This window comes from Emys orbicularis, chromosome 4 (genome assembly GCF_028017835.1).
Source record: "Emys orbicularis isolate rEmyOrb1 chromosome 4, rEmyOrb1.hap1, whole genome shotgun sequence".
In the NCBI taxonomy this organism is placed as follows: domain Eukaryota; kingdom Metazoa; phylum Chordata; order Testudines; family Emydidae; genus Emys; species Emys orbicularis.
The window spans coordinates 116,727,189-116,748,885 of NC_088686.1; the positions used below are offsets into that span (position 1 = coordinate 116,727,189).

Sequence of the window (21,697 nt, forward strand, 5' to 3'; positions counted from 1 at the left end):
CATGGCTCAGGCTCTGAAGCCCGACCCTGTCCCTAGGCTTGGAGGCTCGCTGCTGTGGGTCTTAAAACAGTTTAGACGTACCCTAAGAGGAGCCTCTGGAGACAATAAGAAGTGGAACTGTAATGGACTTTAGGTACAGCCCTTATAGGGTGACCAGACAGCAAGTGTGAAAAATCGGGACAGGGGGTGGGGGGGAGGGAGGGGGTAATAGGAGCCTATATAAGAAAAAGACCCAAAAATTGGGACTGTCCCTATAAAATCAGGACGTCTGGTCACCCTAAGCGAGGAGGAGCAGCAGAAATTGATTTATGGTACTAAAGGGTCTTGGATGTGCCTTAGACCTTGTTAGGTGACTGAGCAGTTAGCAAGCAGAGTGGCAGTACAGGGTCAGATTTCCTCACATGCTGCACCTCTTTCTCTGAGTTACGAACATTAGCATCATCTGACGTTCTTGTTCTTTAGGGATGGGTCTCCTGGACCCTACCACTTAGAATTCCCTTAGCTCCCAAAAAGAATGAGGAGTACTTGTGGCACCTTAGAGACTAACAAATTTTAGTCTCTAAGGTGCCACAAGTACTTCTCATTCTTTTTGCTGATACAGACTAACGCGGCTACCACTCTGAAACTTAGCCCCCATGGAAACCCTTGCAAACAGTCAGAGCTCTTTACAGAGAGGCAATTAGGCAACATCCACACCTTCGTGATACATTTTTTAAGACACTCCACCACAACCATTCAGTTCTCAACTTCCAGTATTGGCCCCAGTATAAACCCACTACTGTTTTCTGATTTCTCTATTTGCCCAAGGCACACTCCCCCACAGCTGGTCAATGGGACAAAATCTTTTATTTCTTTCATGGTTCCTAATTCAGCTGGATGGAGTCAGAAAGGATTTTGCATTAAATCATCACTCACCATGTAGCTATCTCATCTGCCCTGTACTCCACTCTAGGGATTGGCTCCCCGCTGCAAGGCAAACATGGGGTTAGGGACGATAGGAGATGGGGAAACACAATAACAACATGCTATACACTCTGGGGCCCCAACCTTAAGAAAGCTCCCCCACCCTTTAAGAAAAGAGCACTACGTTTACGATGCACAATATCTGCACAGTATAATATGGATCAGACAACTTTAAACCTAACACATGGCTAGCATATGGGGCACAGGGTTAGCACAGATCTAGTAGGAAACATATGGGTCATAAATAGAGTTGGGCCAAATTTTTTGATCAAAACTTCTTTTCGCCAAAAATGCAGATTCAGTGACACCAAAACTTTTAGTGAATTTCTGTCAAGATTGTTCAGTTGTTTGGGTCAAAATGAAAGCTAAAAAAAAAATCTAGAAAAATGGAAACTTTGTTTCAAAGGTTCCTTTCATTTTATTTATCATTTTTTGTAATATATTAAAAATGCTCAAAATCAAAACAAAAGGTTTTATGGTGCGCCCAACAAAACAACGTTTTACAAATATTTTGATTCACTGAACCTGTCAAAAAAAACCTTCATTTTTGTCCCCACCAGAAATTATTTTTTTCTTTAATTTTTCAGACTTGCCAGCGAAAACTGAAAACGCTATTAGTTGCCCAGCTCTGGTCATAAGGCTAATTAGAGACACAGCTATTATATGAAGATGGGGCTAGCATGGGTCTAACTGGAGACACAGAGCTTAGAACTGAACATAGGGTTAGGAGGGCTTTAAACTAGCAGCTACTAGGGTGAGTGCTAAAGAGTCAAACCCTGCACATATGCTCAAAACATGTAACTGAGACTCAACGTAGCTTGAAGGTAAAGAATCAAGGCATCAAGTGCCGTAAGGAGAAGCAATTCTTCTATTGCCTGTACACCAATGCTAGAAAGCTGGGAAATAAACCATTTTATAGAAAAAAAGTGATGATTGGTATTACTGAAACCTGGTGGGAGGAGTCACATGACTAGAATGTTAAAATCACTGGATAGCCTATATTTCCTTGATAGGGTATATGTCTACACTTTGAGCTAGGGGTGTGATTCCCAGCTTGTATACACATACTCACACTAGCTCGATGAGAGCTAGAGTATAAATACTATTGTAGGTGTGGTAATATGGACAATGGCAGCATGGCTAAGCTGTGCTGAGTACATGCCCACAGGGCTCAGGTGGGTTTGATCTTGGCATAGCTAGGCTGTGCCTCCACTGTCACTGCCTATGCTCCCATAGCTACATTGCTATTTATACTCATGCTAATGCTCATCAAGCTAGTGTGAGTATGTGTATGTGAGCTGGCAATCACAACCCTAGCTCATAGGGTAGGCTTAGCAAGAAGGGAAGGGAGTGACACACTACATTAAAGATACTATTGCCTACTTTAGAGTTACTGACAATTCAGAAGGACAGGAACAGGAATGATTATGGATCAATGTTCTAAGTGATAAATCACAAGAATTATATACATAGACAGACAGACAAACACAAACACACACACACACTTGGTGCTTTAAGACGGACAGTTCCCCAAAGCTGACAATTGAGTAAAACTGAGTGGGAGGGGAGGAAAAATTTAAATATCAAAATGTGAGTGATCATTGACATATGTTTAATAATGCTTCATTCAATGACCCCAACAAACCCACAATTCCACAAGAAGTCTTTTTTATTAAAAAAACATCCTGGTAAAAAGGAAAAAGAAAAGTAGCCATATATATATATATATAGCTACTTTTCTTTTATTTATATATATATATATACACACACACACACACACACACAAGGGGACAATGGAAAAGTTGATAGCAATGAATACAAATGGATAGTTAGGAAATGCAGATGATTGATAAGGGAAGCTCAAGGTATCAATGAAAAATGTATGTCCAGTAGAGGTAAATATTTCCTTCTTGTTGTCCTTAAATATACTAAAACAAACAAAATCCTAATATTGGGATAGACCTGGTGATAGAGAAGGATGATAAAATTGTCAATTATGATGTAGAAAAGGCAGAAGTATTCCATAAATAACTTTGCTTTGTATTTGGAACGAAGCAAGATGATGCATTCATGCCTTACAGAGATAATGAAATACTTTCTATTCCATCAGTAATTAGGGAGTATGTTAAACAGAAATTATTAAAGTTAAATGGTTAACCGATGGATCTAAAAGTAATTGTAAATGGGGAATCATCATCTTGTTAGGGGCAGTGGGATCCCCAAGGGATCTGTTCTTTGCCCCATGGTATACAATATCTTTGTCAATGATTTGGAAGAAAATACAAAATTATTGCTGATAAAATTTGTAGCTGACACAAAAATTGGAGGAGTGATAAAAAATAATGATGTGGTCAAGTCAGTTCTAAAGACCAATCTGGATTGCTTGGTAAGATGAGCTCCAAGTGTAATACTATAACTAAGTGGGCGGGGTGGGGTGGGGAAGGGAATGCATTCCTTGGATGCTTAAGTAGGGACAGAGAAGGTGGTATTACATCTGTATCCAGCATTAGTGAGACCATTACTGGAAAACTGTGTCTAATCCTGGTATTCATATTTCAAAAAGAATGTTGAAAAATTGGAAAAGGTTTAGAAAAGAACTACAAGAGTGATTTGAGGTCTGGAAAACATACCTTATAACGAACTAATTAAGAAGCTCAATCTATTTATCTTATCCAAGAGAAAGTTTAGAGGTGACCTGTTTGCAGTTTACAAGTACCTTTATGGGGAAGGGAGTTCTGATAGTAGATGGTTCTTTAATCTAGCAGAAAAAGGTATAACAAGATCCAGTGGTTGAAAGCTTATTTCTAGATTGAATTTGTCTAGCTTTAAACACACATTTTTAACAGTGAGAGTAATTAACCATTGGATCAATTTACCTAGGGATGGGGTGGTTTCTCCATTACTTGAAGTCTTTAAAACAAGACTGGCTATCTTTCTAAAAGAGATGCTCTAGCTCAGACTAAAGTTATGGGCTTGATGCAGAAATTACTGCATGAAGTTCTATGGCCTGTATTATGCAGCAAGTCTGTTCTGGCCTTAACATCTATGAATTAATGAACATGTAGATTTTTAAACATGGGAGGAAGCTGAAATGAGTGCAGGGAGCAGAGGACCTGAGAAAATAAATTGGAAAGGGAGAATGGAAGGGCAAAATAATGAACAGAGAAGAAGATAAGTTGATAGAAGACAGATTTATGGAAGTAGCATAATGAGTTCCCAGCAGGTGGCACTGTGCTATGAAATTGCTCCTGCACATACGTTTGGAAAGTGTCTTACTGCTTATAGTGGAAGGCAATTTCTGCTATCATTTTCCTTCGCTGCCGGTATGCTTGGTCAGAGAATCCCTGTGACAAAAGGGAACAGAGAACAAGTGTTTAAGTTCGTTAACATTTCATACAGGAAAGTTCTCTCATTTCCCGCACCACCACACACACACTTAATATAGGCCCTATGGTGGGGGAGATATACACACCCACACATTAACAGTTAGCAACTGCCCCTCATTACAACAGAGGCCCCTCCTTTCATACCCATAGGTAACTCCATTCCCCATCTCAAAGTGAGAGCTTTGTATTCTCCTTCTAGGTGGAGGAATTGGGCCCTGCCCCAATCTAGTGTATGTCCTGTCTATTCATTTTCTGATAAGCCAGGTCCATCAAGCCAAACACAAGACATCTCTACTCCGTCTCTGGGAAACCAATTCTGAAACAGAACCAGTTAAAATTTAGGCTGGATAGCCATGAAAATTTCCGCAGAAGTGAGATCTTTTGGACTGAGGAATAATCTCCTTAGGAATGTAGTAGAAACCCCATCTCTTGATCAAACTAGACTAGACAAAGCACTGAGGAATACAGTATCCTGCAGGAACTAAACCTGTACTGGCTACAGGGCGATAGACAAAGTGGGATTACAGGTAGAGCTAGGCCAGAAATGGTTTTCCCATCCTAGGAAAATGTTTGACATTTTAAAAAGCTTTCCTTTCCCAATTTCGATGAAAAGTCAGAATCTCAAAAATATTCATGAGCTGACTATCCCACGAAAGTTTTGGTTCAAGTCTATCAAAACAGTTCCTTTTGATTTTGATCTTTTTGTATTTTAACATTTTTTTTAAATGAAAAATTAGTCCAAATGGACCCTTTCCTGAAAACAGTTATGGTTTTGCAGAATCAACATTTTCTGATGGAAAAACATTTTGTCAAAAAATTCCCAACCAGTTCCAATCACCGGTGCTTTCCATTTCTCTGTTTCTGTTGGAAGACACGTGGCTGGAAAGTGAGGATATGTCTGAACACACCAACTCACCGGATGATCCAAATCCAAGTCTGGGTCAAACTTGGTGACCAAGTGGTGACACTTGTCCAGTTCAGAGATTTTTCTTGGAAACCAGTAAACTGTAAAGAGAAATAAGACCATAGAAGTGAACGTTGAGCTAAGTATATCTCATGCCAAATGGAGGAGATAAGGTCATAGCACACACATGACCTGATGTGGCACATGCATAAACACATGACCACATCAATTCCAAATGATTTAATTGCACATGACACCACTGTGCTTCAATGGCTATGTTCCATGACTGCCCATGATCCCTTCCTATGGTACACCTATCCCACAGCCAGACATAATAAAGTGACCTCTATCACATGAGCAAACATGACTTCCCTTTCCACCTCCCAGCACAATGACATTTTCTGATACTAGGAAACCACTAGGGGAAAAAATGGCTTTCACTCATAGCAGCTTCACCCTCCCCAGGGTAAAATAATACATGGTCACTGTAAGACACCTAGGATCCTGCATGACCCCCACACACCTCTCACTGCTTCTGTTGATGAAGCTTAGGTACATCAAGGATTAGGTAGTAAGGGAACAAATCCATTTTACCAGCCTTCCCAGGCTTGTATGTACATAGAGAACCATCATCCAATGACTTGGACCAGGCTATTCACCTGCATCGCTAGGTCAGAGAGAGATGATGCAGCACTGATCAGCTAACACTGAAGGGACGGAATTACAAGGAATGCAGGGAGATAATAATGGCCTCAGATTAGCAGGGTGATACCCAGGACCCCAGGCACATGATCTTCTGATGCCAGGTATAGTGAGGAAAGCCCCCATGACTGATCACTTTCCCATCATCCCCATCTTCTGCTCTCCTTTCTGTTTGTATCTGTTGGGCACATTTAGCCAGAGTTGTTCCCTATCTAGCCCAAATATTGCCTCAGCCTTTATATCATGTTTAAATCACTTGCCAATTCTTGGAGTGCTGGCATCTCGCCAGGAAAAAATTAAAGCTCTTATTGACTTTTTCTGATGAACCTCCAGGGCTACCTTACCCTTACCACCCACCTAATGGCTGCTCCAGGAATTAAAGTGGGAGGAAGAGAGAAATCCTCTGACCTTAGTGATGTATCAAAGTAGAATTCTTGCTCAACTAGAAAGGATTCATTTTATTAATCCGTAGAGACAAGCAATTGGTCACTAGTGTCTCACTGGTGTAGAAAGAGCGCCCTCCAAACACATGTGGGGTTACTGACACATGGGTAGAAAGGTCAGAAATGTAAAACAGACAACTGGCTAGAATAAGCAGGGTGGAAGCTGTACAGTACTAGGTATTGGGCATTACATTTCTAATCCTGTTGCTATTTGGACCTGGAAGAAGGAATCCGACACCTCTTGAAAGGGGAGAAGGTGAGAGAGAAAAGATGGGATCTGAGGAGCTTGCTGGGAGGAGTATTCTAGTCTAGTCTAGTCTATTCAGATTCCTGGCATGTGAATGCTGAAATCCCTGTGCCACAGTTTCTAAAGTTCAATCTTCATGTTAGACTTGGGGGGAAAAAAACAGCTGCAAGTTCCTTACACTTGTCTTCCTTAGTGCTCCTCACATCTTCTGACACCCTTCTGATGGAGCTCATGAGAGTGCTGACATCGGAGCTATGGACTTCACACCGTACAAAATATTCCAGCTCAGTGGTCCCTGCCCGAGGTTTCCTGCTGGGCCTTGTCTCCAGGTGGTGAATTTTAGCTTCGAATGTCTTTAGAGGGTGGAAGAGGGGAAAGATATAATATAAAAATACAGGCTCTGATAACATTGCATTGCAAACTTTCCAACGGGTGAAATTAAAGTGGAGAAAGTCCAAAAACACAAACTCTTTCCAGGATGTCTGCAGGGTAGGAGCATGGGTATTTCTGATCCTGAGCTAGGAACGCCTGAAATCAGAACAGGACACTTTCCTGTTAATTCCATCCCTTTCATATACTGTAACGTGAGTAGGTTGAAATTCTATGACTGAAACATTTTCCCATTACAAAATGCCACTAAATCATAATGGACATTTTCTGCAAGGTTAAACCACATTTTGTAATGTCAAAAATTTTGCCCAAGAAAATGTGAACCATGGTGACATATTTTTCAATTCTTCAATTGGGAAAATCAAAATGAGAAATTATTTTGAAACAAAATGTCTCATTTTGAAATGGTGATTTGAAAAATTTTTGCTTCAATTTAAAATGTCAAAAATTAGCATTTCCTATTTGAAATTTTCAGAATTTTTTAAATTAACTTTTTCTCTATTTTGGCTTTTCACTCTGACTCGGGTAAAAAGTAATTTCTAAGTGGCGGCATTTCCTGTACATGGACTATTGCCCTCCTCAAACTGTTCTAATTGTTATCGAAGTGATGAGGCACCAGCTCTCAGCTCAGAGTGTGCAAACAAATGGCTGCAATTTGTTGTAGTTGCAGAACCTTATTACTTATGTTGAACAGCTGCAGTACACACAAGGAAGTGACATTCCACCAATACACTTAATATCTCTCAAATGCCTATTATGGGTGTGGATTTCAGCCACTATTACCCCAAAGGAAGCAAAATGCGAAGTGAGGAGCTAGCTTTCATCTACCAGGCAGTGTCAGTCCTGTGCACTGGCCAAGGTGCTGAAATAAAGACAGTGAAGAAACTGTCAATGCTATACATCATTAATGAGTCGTCTTTTCTCTCTGAAGGAGCTACAGGATCAAACACGCAGAGTTGCTCTCTCTTTCCAACACACAGACAGTTTTTCATGCATTACACCCATCTCCTCTGAATTCCTTAAGGATCTTATACCACAGCTACTATATCTCAGTCAAGGAAATTCCTTCACAGACTCTTGTCAAAAAAGCTATCGGCATCTCTAAAAAGTAATATTAAGATCCACCACCTCTGTCCTTTCTCACCAGCCATATGAACCAGCAGGTCTGCATGCTACTTCCACTGTCTTCCCATCCCCTCTTAGCCTGGAAGCAATATTCTCACTCTAATCTCCAGCATGTTAACAGGTTGTGATACTGCTTGGCCATTGGGCTGGCTCACAGAGAATTGTGATTGGTTTAGCTTCCCTTCCAATACTTTGACTCCTGATACATGGTAGAACTAATAAGTAACTTCCTTCAGCTCCATTTGGAATTAATTACTAGACACTTATGAAATCATAAATAACTGGAAAGGTTCCTCCTTTGTCTCCTGTTATCTTTATTACACAACAAAGGGAAGGCAGCAGCATCATGGGAGATCAGCCAGTGTTCACGCTGCCATTGGAACATCTTGCTTCTTGAGAAGAATTGGAACTTGGCCTCATGCCCTACCCTCCAATCTCAGTGACAGAGCTAGGTGTGCTGCTGGGAACGTCTTTTAGTGTATTGGAGAATCCCAAAGCACCCACTACGAGATCCCCAACAACAGGTATAAACTGGCATAACTCCATTGAAGCTAAATGGAACTAAGATGAGTTACACTAGGTGCGGATCTGTCCCATCATTCTAATTCTTTTATTAAACATGAAAGAGAGACCCCAAAAGTCAGACATCTTAATAGAGTTTAACTAGCTTATAAATTAGTCTGTTTCTCACTAGCAGCACTCGAGTGGCCCATTTTCTCTGCTGTCTCCAGACTAACTGAATGCAGGTGCAAGCTAGACTTTTAACTCAAGCTATCACATTTTTTTGCTTATTCCCCAGGCATTTAGCTATAGGAAAACAGGCTTCATTTTAGCACATGAGCTGAAATGATTGATTTAGATGGAATAAAGGAGCCCAAAGTGTTAAAGGTGTTAACATGACCCTGGAACTCTCCAACATTAAACAGTTTAAAACAGTTTGGTATACAGAGACCTCACCATGACAAACACTTTATTAATTTTAAAAAACATTTTATTAAAGATACAGAAAAGAAAGAGAAAGAGGTAAACCATCAGAAATTTTAAGTGTTAAGTAAGGCTTTTATTCTAACATTCATTGTTCCGTTTCCCTTTAGAAGTAGGGAGTCTTTAGAAGGGGAAAAAAAAGCCTTCTGTGACAGTCATTTAGATGCTATTATAGGTGGCAATATCTGTCCTTCTGAGGAAAAGAGCAGAAGTTGGTTGGGCTCTAGCTGTTATTGCTTCGGTTGTCAAAGTCTGATCCTGCTTCCTTTCAGACAAAACAAAATGAACACAAGTAAAAGGGGGGAGAAAAAAGAACAGCAAAGATAGAAAATGCAGCTTCTATCTTTGGTGTTTAATCTTACTTGTGTCCTCTCTGAGTTTAAAAACAAAAAACAAGCACAGCACATGGTCTTATTAGCCACTTCAAGACCCGGGAAACTTATACCAACATCTGGCTGTCCAAGGCATTGCTTTTAGCTGCCTTTCTGATCACAGGTTTACAGCAGTGGCACAAAAAAGACCAAGTTGGACCAGCTAAACCAGTCTCTGATTAGACAGAAGGAAAAAGGAGGGAAAAATAGATATGCCTATGTCCCACTCCATGACAAAATCTGGAAGCAGATGGGGTGGCTCTGGGGAGGCTGGTGCCATGAGCAAGATTTCACCTCTAGGTCACAGGATTGAGTCAAGCCTCAGGTTGGTAACAACTGAGAGTTAATCTGATTGCTGTTGAATGACCTATGTGAAATGGGTTTGGTGGCCTCAGTCCTGGGGACAGATGTTGATGTCATCAAGCTCACTTCCACAACTGGCATCTCAGTGGGGAATGATGACTGAAATTATATCAGTCCTAGAGGTGGTCCCTCCAGCTAGGGCAAAGGGAAAGAATAGAGGGATGCTATGGGAAGCTTGCTCTGCAGCTGCCCATGCTGTACCTGAGCACTGCTTGGTCTTCAGGGATATCAATTTGGCATCTTTCACCAACACTTAATTCACTCAGAGATAAAGAGTGGAGAAGGGGGATTGGCCCTTTGCATCCACAGGAGGGTTCTGACTGCTTCCTGGATATTTTCCCTGGTACAGGGAAATCTGGCCCTTGCAAACCCATTTCTCTGGGTGATGACCCAGTCTTTTCCGAATCTCTGAGTTCTTCAGTAGAGGAAAGGGTGTGATTTTTAGTTAATCAGAGGCAGAACGAGAAGAAAGAACGGAGGCAATGTCATGGATAAATTCAATTTAGGACCATGTTTTTAAATGTACCTACCCACCTCTCTATTACATTGTCCCCCAATAATCAATACCTTAGCATTAATCTGACAGCTCTGATTGCATTACCTATGTGTTGGCTGCATGCAACGCATACAGCAGAGTGAAACCAGCCTCCCTGCAGCCTGTTTCATGATGAGGCAAATGTCATTACACCCGTCTGTTTTCATATCTTGTACCTGCATTGCCAGAGGGATCTGAGAAATGAATCTTCCCCTGTTGTAACTTGACACGCTTGTGGCTTTTTTAAAAAAAACCTTCTCTATGTCAAGCTGAGAGAGCGCTTCCGCTGAGAGAGCTCCTCATGCAGTGAGTAAATTGCCCCAAGAGGAATCAGGTGCCATTTGAATAAAAGCCATCCTGAGTTCTTGCTTGACTTTTTAAATTGTTCTCTGCTGCCTTGGAATATATTTTATACACAAACACACACACACACACACACACAGTGTAAAATAAATATCACCCACATCTACTAAGTGCAGGACCCTGTAAAATTCACGGGATAAGAATCACTTTGCATCTCATACCAGAGAAGTAGTAAATTGCATTTGAAATCTGTTGTTGATGCGCTTCTGAGCCTTTTCTGACAGCCGCAAACTTCCTGGAAAGAGACAGCAACTGTGACCAAGACCAGCAGGGCTCTCAAATGCTTGCCTTATGGAGCACTTCTGGTCCACAGATCCCACTGCAAAGGCAATATGCTACAGGAACGCAGTGTTAAATACTGTAAATTGGTACATTTCTATCCTGCTTCCACCCATCCTTTCACAAGAGATACAAGGCCACTTGCAGTCCTTAAAGATCCCAAGCGGCTTTCCATAAGATTAGAGGAGGTGTCCTGATCAAATTTCACTTTGGGTAATTACTAACTAAACTCCCCCCTCACACATACACACAAATTCAACTGAATATTTTTTCTTTTCTACCTGTCCTCAGCTGTTTTGCAGTGTTGCTGTGTATTGTTAATGGTGGTCAGGTTTCACCCCCAGAAGTGGCTGCATTTCACTGGGGACTAAGGTGTTACGCACACACATACATGCACATACGACCGAATTCTCCTCTCATTCACACCACAGAAGACGATGGAATTAAACCAATATAAATGAAGAGACTCAGGCTCATGATTTGTAATCTGCTTTTGAAAATTTCTGCATGAAAAGTACTATATAAATTCAAGTCATTATCTTTGACGACTGGCTAAATAAGCAGCACTTACCTAGGTGAGCTTCTATCCATGGTACCAATATCATAGATAATGCTACTTTTGACTGGGAAAGCCCAATTATTTATCATCTCCCTATGCAATTGTATACAGTGATAAGAAATGCTTCTTGTCACGGGCATATTCAGGATGCAGTAATGAAGGAAATCAATGCAACTTTTGAAAGTTTATGGACCAAACTCATCCCTGGGATAAGTAGGTATCATTGACATTAATGGGCACTATGCTGATTTATGTCTATGCTGAAGCTGGTCCAGTCACTTTGGCTGAAGTTCAGTGGGGATATGATTCAGAGATGGGCAGAGCCTTGAGCGAGGGGGTGACTGAGGCTATGTGAGGGAGCTGCATGGTTCATCTGCAATCTGTCCAAACTCTGCAGTCTCTGAAGTGTTTCAGGGATTGCCATAAAGGTGGACAACAGTGCAGAGTGCGGGTCATTAGAGGGCACCATGAGAATCAGAGGTGAATACAAATCCACAGTTTAGTTGTGCTGGGTACTGGCTCACTCTGGGCAATGTTCAAGCAAAGGCAATTCCAGAGCCTGGAATTACAACCACAGCATTGTCAGGCAAGGGGTCTGTCTCATTCGTATTGGTCTCCTTGGGAAAGAGTGTGATAGAGACACCAGTAAATGAATAGAGTGTACTACTTAAGTTAATGTAACCATCAATATTTGAATTCATCCAGTTAAGCCCTGAAGAATTAAATCAATAATTCATACTAGGGAGGCTTTAAACTAGACCCTTATCCAATTGAATTTTGGTGAGTTGGCAATGTTCCCCCATGCTACAGTAACAGACCTTCCACCCACATCAAATGCAGTTTTCATTGAGTGCAGTACAGGAGGTTAGCCACTCACCTCAAACACTTTAAGTGCATGGGATAGCGATGAAGTCTTCGCTCCCTTAAGCATGAAGAAAAGGTTCAACATGGCCTTCCCATCCTTCTCCTCAAAGACAATTGTTTCTGTGGACTCTGCAGCATCAGTGGCGGCTGCTGCTGCTGCAGCAGCTTCTCTCTCCTTCCTGGCATCTTCGATGAGGCTCTGCCGTCTACCAATGAACCGTGGAGACTGGAAGGAGAGCAGAGTTAAAAAGCAGCAATCTTCTCCTTAAGACAACCGAGGAACAATGGGACTCCCACCACCTGATCCCCATTGTAACATTCCTTGAAGGACTAGCAGAGCAACTAGAGCAATCTGGCTCTGCAAACCTCAGTCTGGGTCCACGTTCTTTTCAAGGTTCTGAATTTGGCAGTAAGTGTAGTCAGGTACTGGAACTGTTCCACTGCAAAACATGATCCAAATAATTCAGGTGGCAGAGTAGTCATAGACATTTTTGTAAGTAGGGCCTGATCTCTTGCCCATTGATGTCAATGGAAAGTCACCCATTGACTGAATCAAGCCCCTAGTGAGTCACTCCTTTTCTTCTGGATGCAGATTGAGGCACGTCACCTTTGCAGTTCAGATTCCCCAGTTTAGACTCCCTACCATAGCTAACCAAAAGAGTGTATTTCTTGTATTACTAAGGTTGAGCCTGGATTTTTGCTATGGGCACTATGGATTCTATTGTTTTCGTGTGTTGTTTCATGATAAAGAAGCTTCTTCTAGAGCTTTGAGACACACTGATTTAAACCCTGGCCTCTATGGGAGGCAGGAGTCCGGATCTCGCAAGTGCCTACTTCAAGGAGCTGACTACCTTCAACTCGCATTGGTTTCAATGGGAATCACAGGTTCCCAATGCCTTACTGGGTTAGTCCTCTCATGCTGTGGTAGGTTCTAGTGCAGAGCGAATATGCCAACCCAACCACCTTTTACTTATGATCCTCTTATTCACTGCCACCAAAAACAGATCTTGGGCCCCATTCTCTGTTGATGTAATTGGGCTAGATCCATTTACACCAGTAGAGAAATTGATCTATCTGTTTTTTGTGTGTGTGTCTTATGCGCATTCCCAAACACTGAGGCAGGGGTATGTCTGTGGAGGTTTTGGGCCTGCAAATAGCATCTTTTATAGGCTCCCTTGTGTTTTTTTTTGTTTGTTTTTTTTTAACACCACTCTTATCAGAGATAATAGTTTCAAATCCATCTGAAATGGCCCTCACTGGAGTATAAGAGAGCGAGATGGTCCATCTGTAAACTCCCACCAGGCTTGTGTCTACTGGTCATTATGGGATCATACATTCATGATGTTTTGTTTGGTCTGACCAGAAAAGCTGTAAATCCATCCCAGCCACAACTAGTCAGACTGGCCTCAGCACACTGCTGGTAATATACCTCCTTCCCAGGGCAAGACTTAGCAACAGAGTACGAATAGGCTAAGCAATAAAATAAAACCAAACTGAATCTTCACCCCACATTTGAAATGCTCTTTATTTCTGAGCTCCCTGATTGCAGGGAAGAGTAGAAGAAGAAAAGTTATTTCAGCTATTCTGGCCAGGCTTGGAAACAGGAAGCATTGTGAGCTCCTGAGAAAACCTGTTCCCAGCCCAAGTTTGCAGGCATAACAGGTTTGTCTAATTCAGATAAGATGGTGACAATAACCCAAACTTTTGGGTGCTTTTCCAAATGGAAACTTTTATTTGTATGACCGTAGCACATAGAGGCTCCAACTCAGCTCAGGACCCAAATTAGCTAGACATTTTACAAGCACAGTAAGAAAGTCCCTACCCTAAAAAAGCTTCCAATCTAGATGGACAAGGCAGACAAAGATTGGGAGAAGTGAAATATTATCCCCATTTTAGAGATCCGGAACTGAGGCACAGTGAGCTTAAGTAGCTTGCCCAAGTTTGCACAGGAAATCTGTCACAGAGCAGGAACTGAAGCCAGTTCTTCTGAGTCCCAATTCCAAGCCCTTCTTTCCTCTTGTATTGAAAAATCTCTGAACTTTTTGAGGTTTGCCCACCCATAGTTCTCCAGATGTGTTGAATATGCCAACAGGAGGACTAGTAAAGATTAGTCCTGCGTACAATAAACAGTCACTGAATATTTTGCTCCCCTACAGATGGGTATATGTGAGCTTCCTTAGGTGGGTGGTAATACACTAAAGTCTGGTTTTAAAGCTTTATAAAATCTCTCACTTCCTTTTTCTCCCCACCTACTCAAGTGCCTTCATTTAATTAGTAGAGCTAGGTGCAAACCTCACTCACCTGTTGAAAAAAGAGTTCTTAACAAATTTGAAAGCATTTACCTTCCATTTGTTTTCATAATAGAGAAATTTTCTCTCTCATTGATAATTTGTGTTTTTTCCTTCAAAAAATTGAACATTTTCTACATCACAATCGGAAGTTTTCAAAATAAAAAAAACCCTTTAAACTGTCAAAAGAATCCTACCATATAACTCATCCTAACCACTCCCCCAAACCTGATGATGAATGATGACAACTGAGCATGACAAAAAGAAGACATGACTTATGAAGAAACACAAAGAAGACTAACACCAAGAGACTAAAACCCAGATGGCTACATTTTTCAGTTAGTTTCCATTGAAAATATTTCAAAAATGTCCATAACTCTCCCAAAAGGTTTGGGGGGGAAATTAAAAAAAAAAAAATCTTGCAAAATTTAAACCAGCTCTACCATTTAGCCTTTTTTTTGTATTTTTAATTTCCTCCACTTACCCAGGTGTATTTTCTTTTAAAATCATGCATGCATCTTTTATGCAGCCAGTCTCAAAGCTTTCCTCTCACATTTTAAACACATTCATCTGATGAAGTGGGTATTACCCACGAAAGCTTATGCTCCAATATGTCTGTTAGTCTATAAGGTGCCACAGGACTCTTTGTTGCTTTTTACAGATCCAGACTAACACAGCTACCCCTCTGATATTTTAAACACAAGCACTTATATAGGTTTCTGTGCCGCATATTTTTATACATCAACCCATGCACCTACCCCCAGTACTTTTTATTATAGATTCCCTTATATGGTGATATTTGAAGCTTGCCACACGTTTGTTCCTTGCAGTATAAAACACACACGTTTGAACAAATCATCACAGGTTATCTGCATGATCAAATCCACAATGGGTATGGAGGACTGGGTATGTGTTCATGTCCAAACAGAAAACTCATCTAACAAATATATTACGTCTCAATTGAAGAAAGCATCCCCATTTTGGAAGCAGTTAAGCACCGGTTTAAATCCCATCAGAAGTGTTTAAAGTTAATCAAATTAATTTAAACTTCCCACGATAGATGGAACAAACACCCCTGTGCAACACTCGCCATCTGTAACAAATCACCTCCTCAATGGTCCAAGTCAAGCAATGTTTTAACAAAAAGCTGCATCTTGTCCTGTTCCCTGAAGTTCAACAAACTTTAGCTTTGGCTGAGTAGAGAAAAAGAGAAAGAAGGAAAGAACCACGCATGAGAGATATAAATCACAGAGTCTAATGGACAACTGGAAAGGGCTCTGAAAGCATGATCATGTGTTGTATGAAAATCAGACTAGAATAAGCAGATCAGATCATTGATAAACATCCACTTGACATAAGTTGCTTCCATTAGGTGAGTTATGCTGGCATTCAGTCCCCAGCATAATCAGACATTGACACTGCAGCTTTGCTAAAACTTACTACATGACACCTCCTCCTCTGCATGATTAAGGCTGGCTTCACGGATGTGCAGCAGACTGCACTGGATCGAAAGGGAATCCGTTTTGTTTCCCTTCCTCCTCTACATCTGGCTACTAGAAAGAACTGTAGAATCATCCTAGCATGGCAGGCAGTCACCTGAACGTTCACCTAGTATGTCTGGGTAAGTTAACAAGATACTAGATTTTGTTTGGAAGGGTCTGGGGGAGGTAATATTTGCCTGCTATCTCCATGGCTTACTCTATTCCGTCTGTTTGCTAGCTTTCCATCACACTGGTCTCTCTCTCTTTACCCTCCTCTTTGCTATTTTTTTAGATTGTTATTTACTCCCAAAGAGGTTAAGTTGTAACTCAATACAGTTGCAGAGGGTTTTCATTACCAATTGCAAATTAGATACACACAAACAGAATTGATTCCTCTTTCCACACTGACTGTTCTCCCAGTAATGCTTGTTTTTTTTTAGAAGTCATTGTTGAAAGGTGTGTTTTGAATCAGCTTGCAGATTAGTTCATCTCGTGTATTTTAGAATTCTTACTACAGTAAAAACATTACTTTTGTTCTGTTAAGCATCAGGTTGCTTATTCTGGACTAGATTGTGAATCCATGATTGACATTTTGTGGTACTTTACTCCTCCAACAGCCCCTTTGAAATTGTGGCAACTCAGCGGGATGACTTGGTGTGAGTAAAGATGCCAGAGTATGGCCTTCTGAGTTTGAGTAACCACAGCAATTTAGCTTTCTCCCTGCTTATAATTTTCAAGAATCTAGGAAACAGAGAGGATTTTACTTGTTAAGAACATTTACTATAGCCTAGCATACTGATCTATATTGTGTCATTATTTCCTTTTGCCAGTATAGCTTATTTTGTTCAGGAACTGATATAAACAATACTAGCAAAAGCACTTTTTTGCTGGTATAAGCTGCATCTCCTGTAAGAGAGTTTGACGGTACAGTTATATCGTCAAACCATTTTTAGTGTAGACAAGGCTTAGATCCTCAATGCTTTGAGACAAGCACTGTCTTTTCGTTCTGTTTTTGTACAGTGCCAAGCACAGTAGGGTCCTGTTGCATGATCATCATCATAATAAAGGAAATGCAACAGCTCCTTTAGAACAGAGTGCGTATGTGGGACAGGGAACAGATCACTGACAGGATGTTAAAACACTCAAACAAGATGACAGCTTGTCCCAGACATACAGGTCCAGATTTTTAAAACGATATAGATGTTGCTGCGGTCAGCATCACAACACCTAAATGATTCAGGAATCTAAATCTCACTTTCAAAAGGGATTTAGGCACATAGGAGTCTAAATCCATCAGTTGTCTCTGAGATTTAGAAAAAGAGATTTAGAGTCCTAAATCAGTTAGATGTTGCGATGCTAAGCACAGCAACATCGAAATAGCTTTAAAAATCTGGGCCCACTCAATAAATAGCAAAAATGCAGGGGCAGAGCCTCAGTTGATATAAATCTGATTAATGAATAATGGGAATGTGGAAACCTTCTGCTAAAGGTGCAGTAAAAAGGATAAACTGAAAAAGAAAAGACAGAGTCTTAAATGTGCATTTCAGATTTGCCATCTGTTATTAAAGCTTAACAATTTCGTTCTGAGCTTTTCCAAGTCCCCTTCCCTTCGAAGGCAACGGTGTTTTGAAATAACTTGAAGTCTGATATAAGCTTCTCAGTGCTGAAAGTGGAGTGAAAAAGATGTGTGTGGGGGGGAGGGGTCTATCATAATCCAGGAGCAGCAGCTTTGGCAAAACAGTACTTAAAGTGCTCCCCTCAGCAGTCCGGCTCAATTTTTAAATTAGCCATTTGGGCGGAGGGAGAGAGTCACTAAAAGGGACAAAAGGAGACAATCTAACACAATTTCATTGTTAGCTTTTCTATGCTCCCTTCCCAGGGTGCCATGAAGGAGACAGTATTGCTATCACTAATACACCTGATAAACAAGACCATTCAATGTCACGTTTGTCATTTAAAGACTAAATACCCACATGAATTGTATACAGCACCAAATAAACGCCCCTTCATTGTCAGCTCCTGCTGTTACCATAGACAGAGGGGTGTTCTTCTAAGCATTCATTTGACTGGCAATCTGGAAAGTGCCAGTGTTCTAAGAGTTCACTACTACGCCAGCCAAAGCACTCTTTTGCTGGTACAAGTTGCATCTCAACTAAAAGGGTTCTAAGAGTTAACTACCTTGTAGTTCCCTATGTGCCAGTTGGAAAATGCCAAAGTGAGATATGGAAACTCCCATGGTTTTCTATGATTGTGTATTACAGAAATCATGCTTACCTCTTCATTTCCTAACTCTCCTTCCTTTCTTTCCTAGCATGCTACAGTGTCTAGGAAACTTTTTTGTTGTTTGCACAGTAGTTGATTTTACAAAATACATAGCATCGCATAGAGCGGAGGCAAGAGTGGGTCAGCAAAATACCGAGAGCAGAGAATGGAAAGCTCCATCCCCTGCAAATAACATATCAGAAGTCAAATCCAGTTTTACACACAATATTAAGCAACAATTATGTAGTGGATAGATGACCTCATCTCTCTTTCTTTTCTTTCCATGTCAAATATCGGTGATTCTAGAAATGTCTTTTCTATCCATGTCTAATATCTGTGGTTCTGGAAAGTGGTAGGAAAGAGGGGAGCTTTAATTTGGGGGGTGAAGTTTATGTGGGGAAGCTCTCATATGACTCGGCTAGGGAAAAGATGGTACAGTCACTGCTAGGAAAAGCCAAGGGATATTAAAACACATATATACTCTACGGTATAGACAAACCCTAAACTTATCTGAAATCCAGATTTTCAATACGTACTCTTTGCACCCAGTAAGATCCATTTTAAAAAAAACTTTACAATCTCCTACCTACTGGTATTTGGGACAAACTATAGAAGGCACTAAATTGAGTTAGCTTTGATTAGCACCTGCATTTGGCAATCACTTGAGATCCTATAGTGCCCTAACTGTGGGGCATTTTTAAGTTGTTCCATACAGTTGATTGCCCACTGTAACAGTCAGCCATCTAACAGAGAGAGAGACTGCCACGAAAAGGGACAAACTATGCATTAAAGGTTTGATCTTACAGGATGCTGCATGCCTTATCGTCTCATTGGCTATAATGTCTCTTAGAGACATCAGTTGGCGCTAGATGACAAAACTGTTTTTAACTAAAACGCCCTGCATGTCCCTAGTGCCAGGCCAACTGAATCAGTGTATCTGAAACTCACCTGGATTCAAATTTTAAAGGTAGTTTAAGACTCAGCATGAACTATTATTTTCCCCTCATTTATAGTTATATTGCATGCGGGGTCCTAAATCTCTGTGGGTGGAAGCAGACCCTGCAGTAATTACATAGTAACAGTTAGCAAGTTTCCCTGAATTCCCACCACCTTGTAGCTTCACTGGAAAAAAGACAGACATGCGTTTTCATTCAATTGGCAAAGAAGAATGCTCTTTGGCTTAGTGCCGTGAAATTAATAAAACCTAGAGAGTGTTTAGATTTTTCAAAGTGCATTTTTACCCTGGGGATTCCTTGTTAGTCTTGTTTTCGCTCTATTAGTTATTCCAGTTTAAGAGGGCGGTTTTATTATATTATTAGTTAGGATTATTTGTTTTCTAATATTTATATTTATTGTATATTAGTTTGTGTGCATGAATTATTTAGGCTGGATTTTATTTATGATTTGCCAACCCTGAGTGCCTAGATGCCTGGGTGCAGTGATGCTTTAGAAATAAAGTTATCATTCTGTTAGTCCATCTAGCTATAGTTGCAGTCCCTTGTGCAGCTTTAGCCATTCTGGAGATTACTGGGGGGTGGGGGTGGGGTGGGAGGGTTCTTACCATGATGGCCTCGGCTTGCTTGGAGTCCAGCTCTGACACCGCCCTGCGGAAGCCTTTGGCTGAAGAAGTGGAGGAGTTGGGGGTTGGCATCCTTGCTGTCGTACTGGCTCTGCTCTCAGCTTTGCCTCTCCTTGCCAGGCTTTTATAGGGCAGGTCTGACGTCAAAGACCCTTTCACATCCCCCCCTCCCCTTCCCCCCTTCCCTCCCTTTAGCCTGAGGGGGAGAGAAGAGGAGGAGGAGGGGATGTGGAGGAGAAAAACGCTTCTGTCCCATTAAATCTAATTGCTACAAAGATTGCAGACACCCTGCCTCTGCAAACCAGCCATCAGCCCTTCTCCTCCTGCACCCAAAAGCTTTCGCTCTCTGTTTCTCTTTCTCTGCCTCCTTGCAATGGAGTTCACGCCTTGGTCCTGTGTGTTTTATTCTCCCCCACTTTCTTCTCCAGTTTGGGCTATGCTGAGCTGAAGTGCTTTAATGCTGTAAAAGAATAAAACCAAGGGAGAAAAAGAGTCAGACCATTCTATCCTTTTTAGTCTGCAGCCGTACAATAACACTGGTCTACAATTTTTGAGAAGTCGTCTGCTTCAGAGATAAAATGTGCTATTTATTATGTATTTTGATGTGCTGAATTCAAATATGACAATTAAAACAACTGATTGGCTACTTTTTCTAAGATATTTACATTTTTACATTTTATGTCTATGTATATTGTGTAGATAGTAGAGTTTTAATCATAAATTGTAAACCTAGGTCTTTTCATGTGTTTATGGTTGCTTTACATGATAATATTTCACCTGTCCTGTTTATGTAACACTTTAAAAATCAGCAAAAGGCTTATATAAATAAAATTTATTATGAAACAAAAGGCAAAAAACTATTCTGTACATAGTTTAGTCCTATTCAGTGTCTACTCGGCGCTTCTTGGCTTGTCTCTTGTATTCATTAAATGGAGCATCTCTTGTCACTGTCCAGCAATAGTCTGCAAGCATTGATGGGCTCCATTTGCCCTGATAGCGTTTCTCCATTGTTGCAATGTCCTGGTGAAATCGCTCGCCATGCTCGTCGTTCACTGCTCCGCAGTTCGGTGGGAAAAAATCTGGATGAGAGTGCAAAAAATGTATCTTTAGTGACATGTTGCAACCAAGGCTTTTGTATGCCTTGAGGAGGTTTTCCACCAACAACCTGTAGTTGTCTGCCTTGTTGTTTCCGAGAAAATTTATTGCCACTAACTGGAAGGCTTTCCAGGCCGTCTTTTCCTTGCCACGCAGTGCATGGTCAAATGCATCATCTCGAAGAAGTTCACGAATCTGAGGACCAACAAAGACACCTTCCTTTATCTTAGCTTCACTTAACCTTGGAAATTTTCCACGGAGGTACTTGAAAGCTGCTTGTGTTTTGTCAATGGCCTTGACAAAGTTCTTCATCAGACCCAGCTTGATGTGTAAGGGTGGTAACAAAATCTTCCTTGATTCAACAAGTGGTGGATGCTGAACACTTTTCCTCCCAGGCTCCAATGACTGTCGGAGTGGCCAATCTTTCTTGATGTAGTGGGAATCTCTTGCACGACTATCCCATTCGCAGAGAAAACAGCAGTACTTTGTGTATCCAGTCTGCAGACCAAGCAAG

The 21,697-nt window shown here is 41.0% G+C and overlaps 1 protein-coding gene across 1 annotated transcript in view; it reads right to left on the bottom strand.

Annotated features, from left to right (window-relative positions):
• The window catches only part of TH (tyrosine hydroxylase), a 31,034-nt gene extending 10,874 nt beyond the window's left edge, over positions 1-20,160 (bottom strand). Inside the window, exons 1-6 of the mRNA XM_065403198.1 lie at positions 20,071-20,160; positions 12,492-12,704; positions 6,824-6,998; positions 5,266-5,354; positions 4,240-4,307; positions 916-966 (exon numbers count right to left, since the gene is read on the bottom strand). Coding sequence (XP_065259270.1) covers positions 916-966; positions 4,240-4,307; positions 5,266-5,354; positions 6,824-6,998; positions 12,492-12,704; positions 20,071-20,160 — 686 coding nt within the window. The remainder of the gene's footprint in view (positions 1-915; positions 967-4,239; positions 4,308-5,265; positions 5,355-6,823; positions 6,999-12,491; positions 12,705-20,070) is intronic.
• Positions 20,161-21,697: the final 1,537 nt, after the last annotated feature.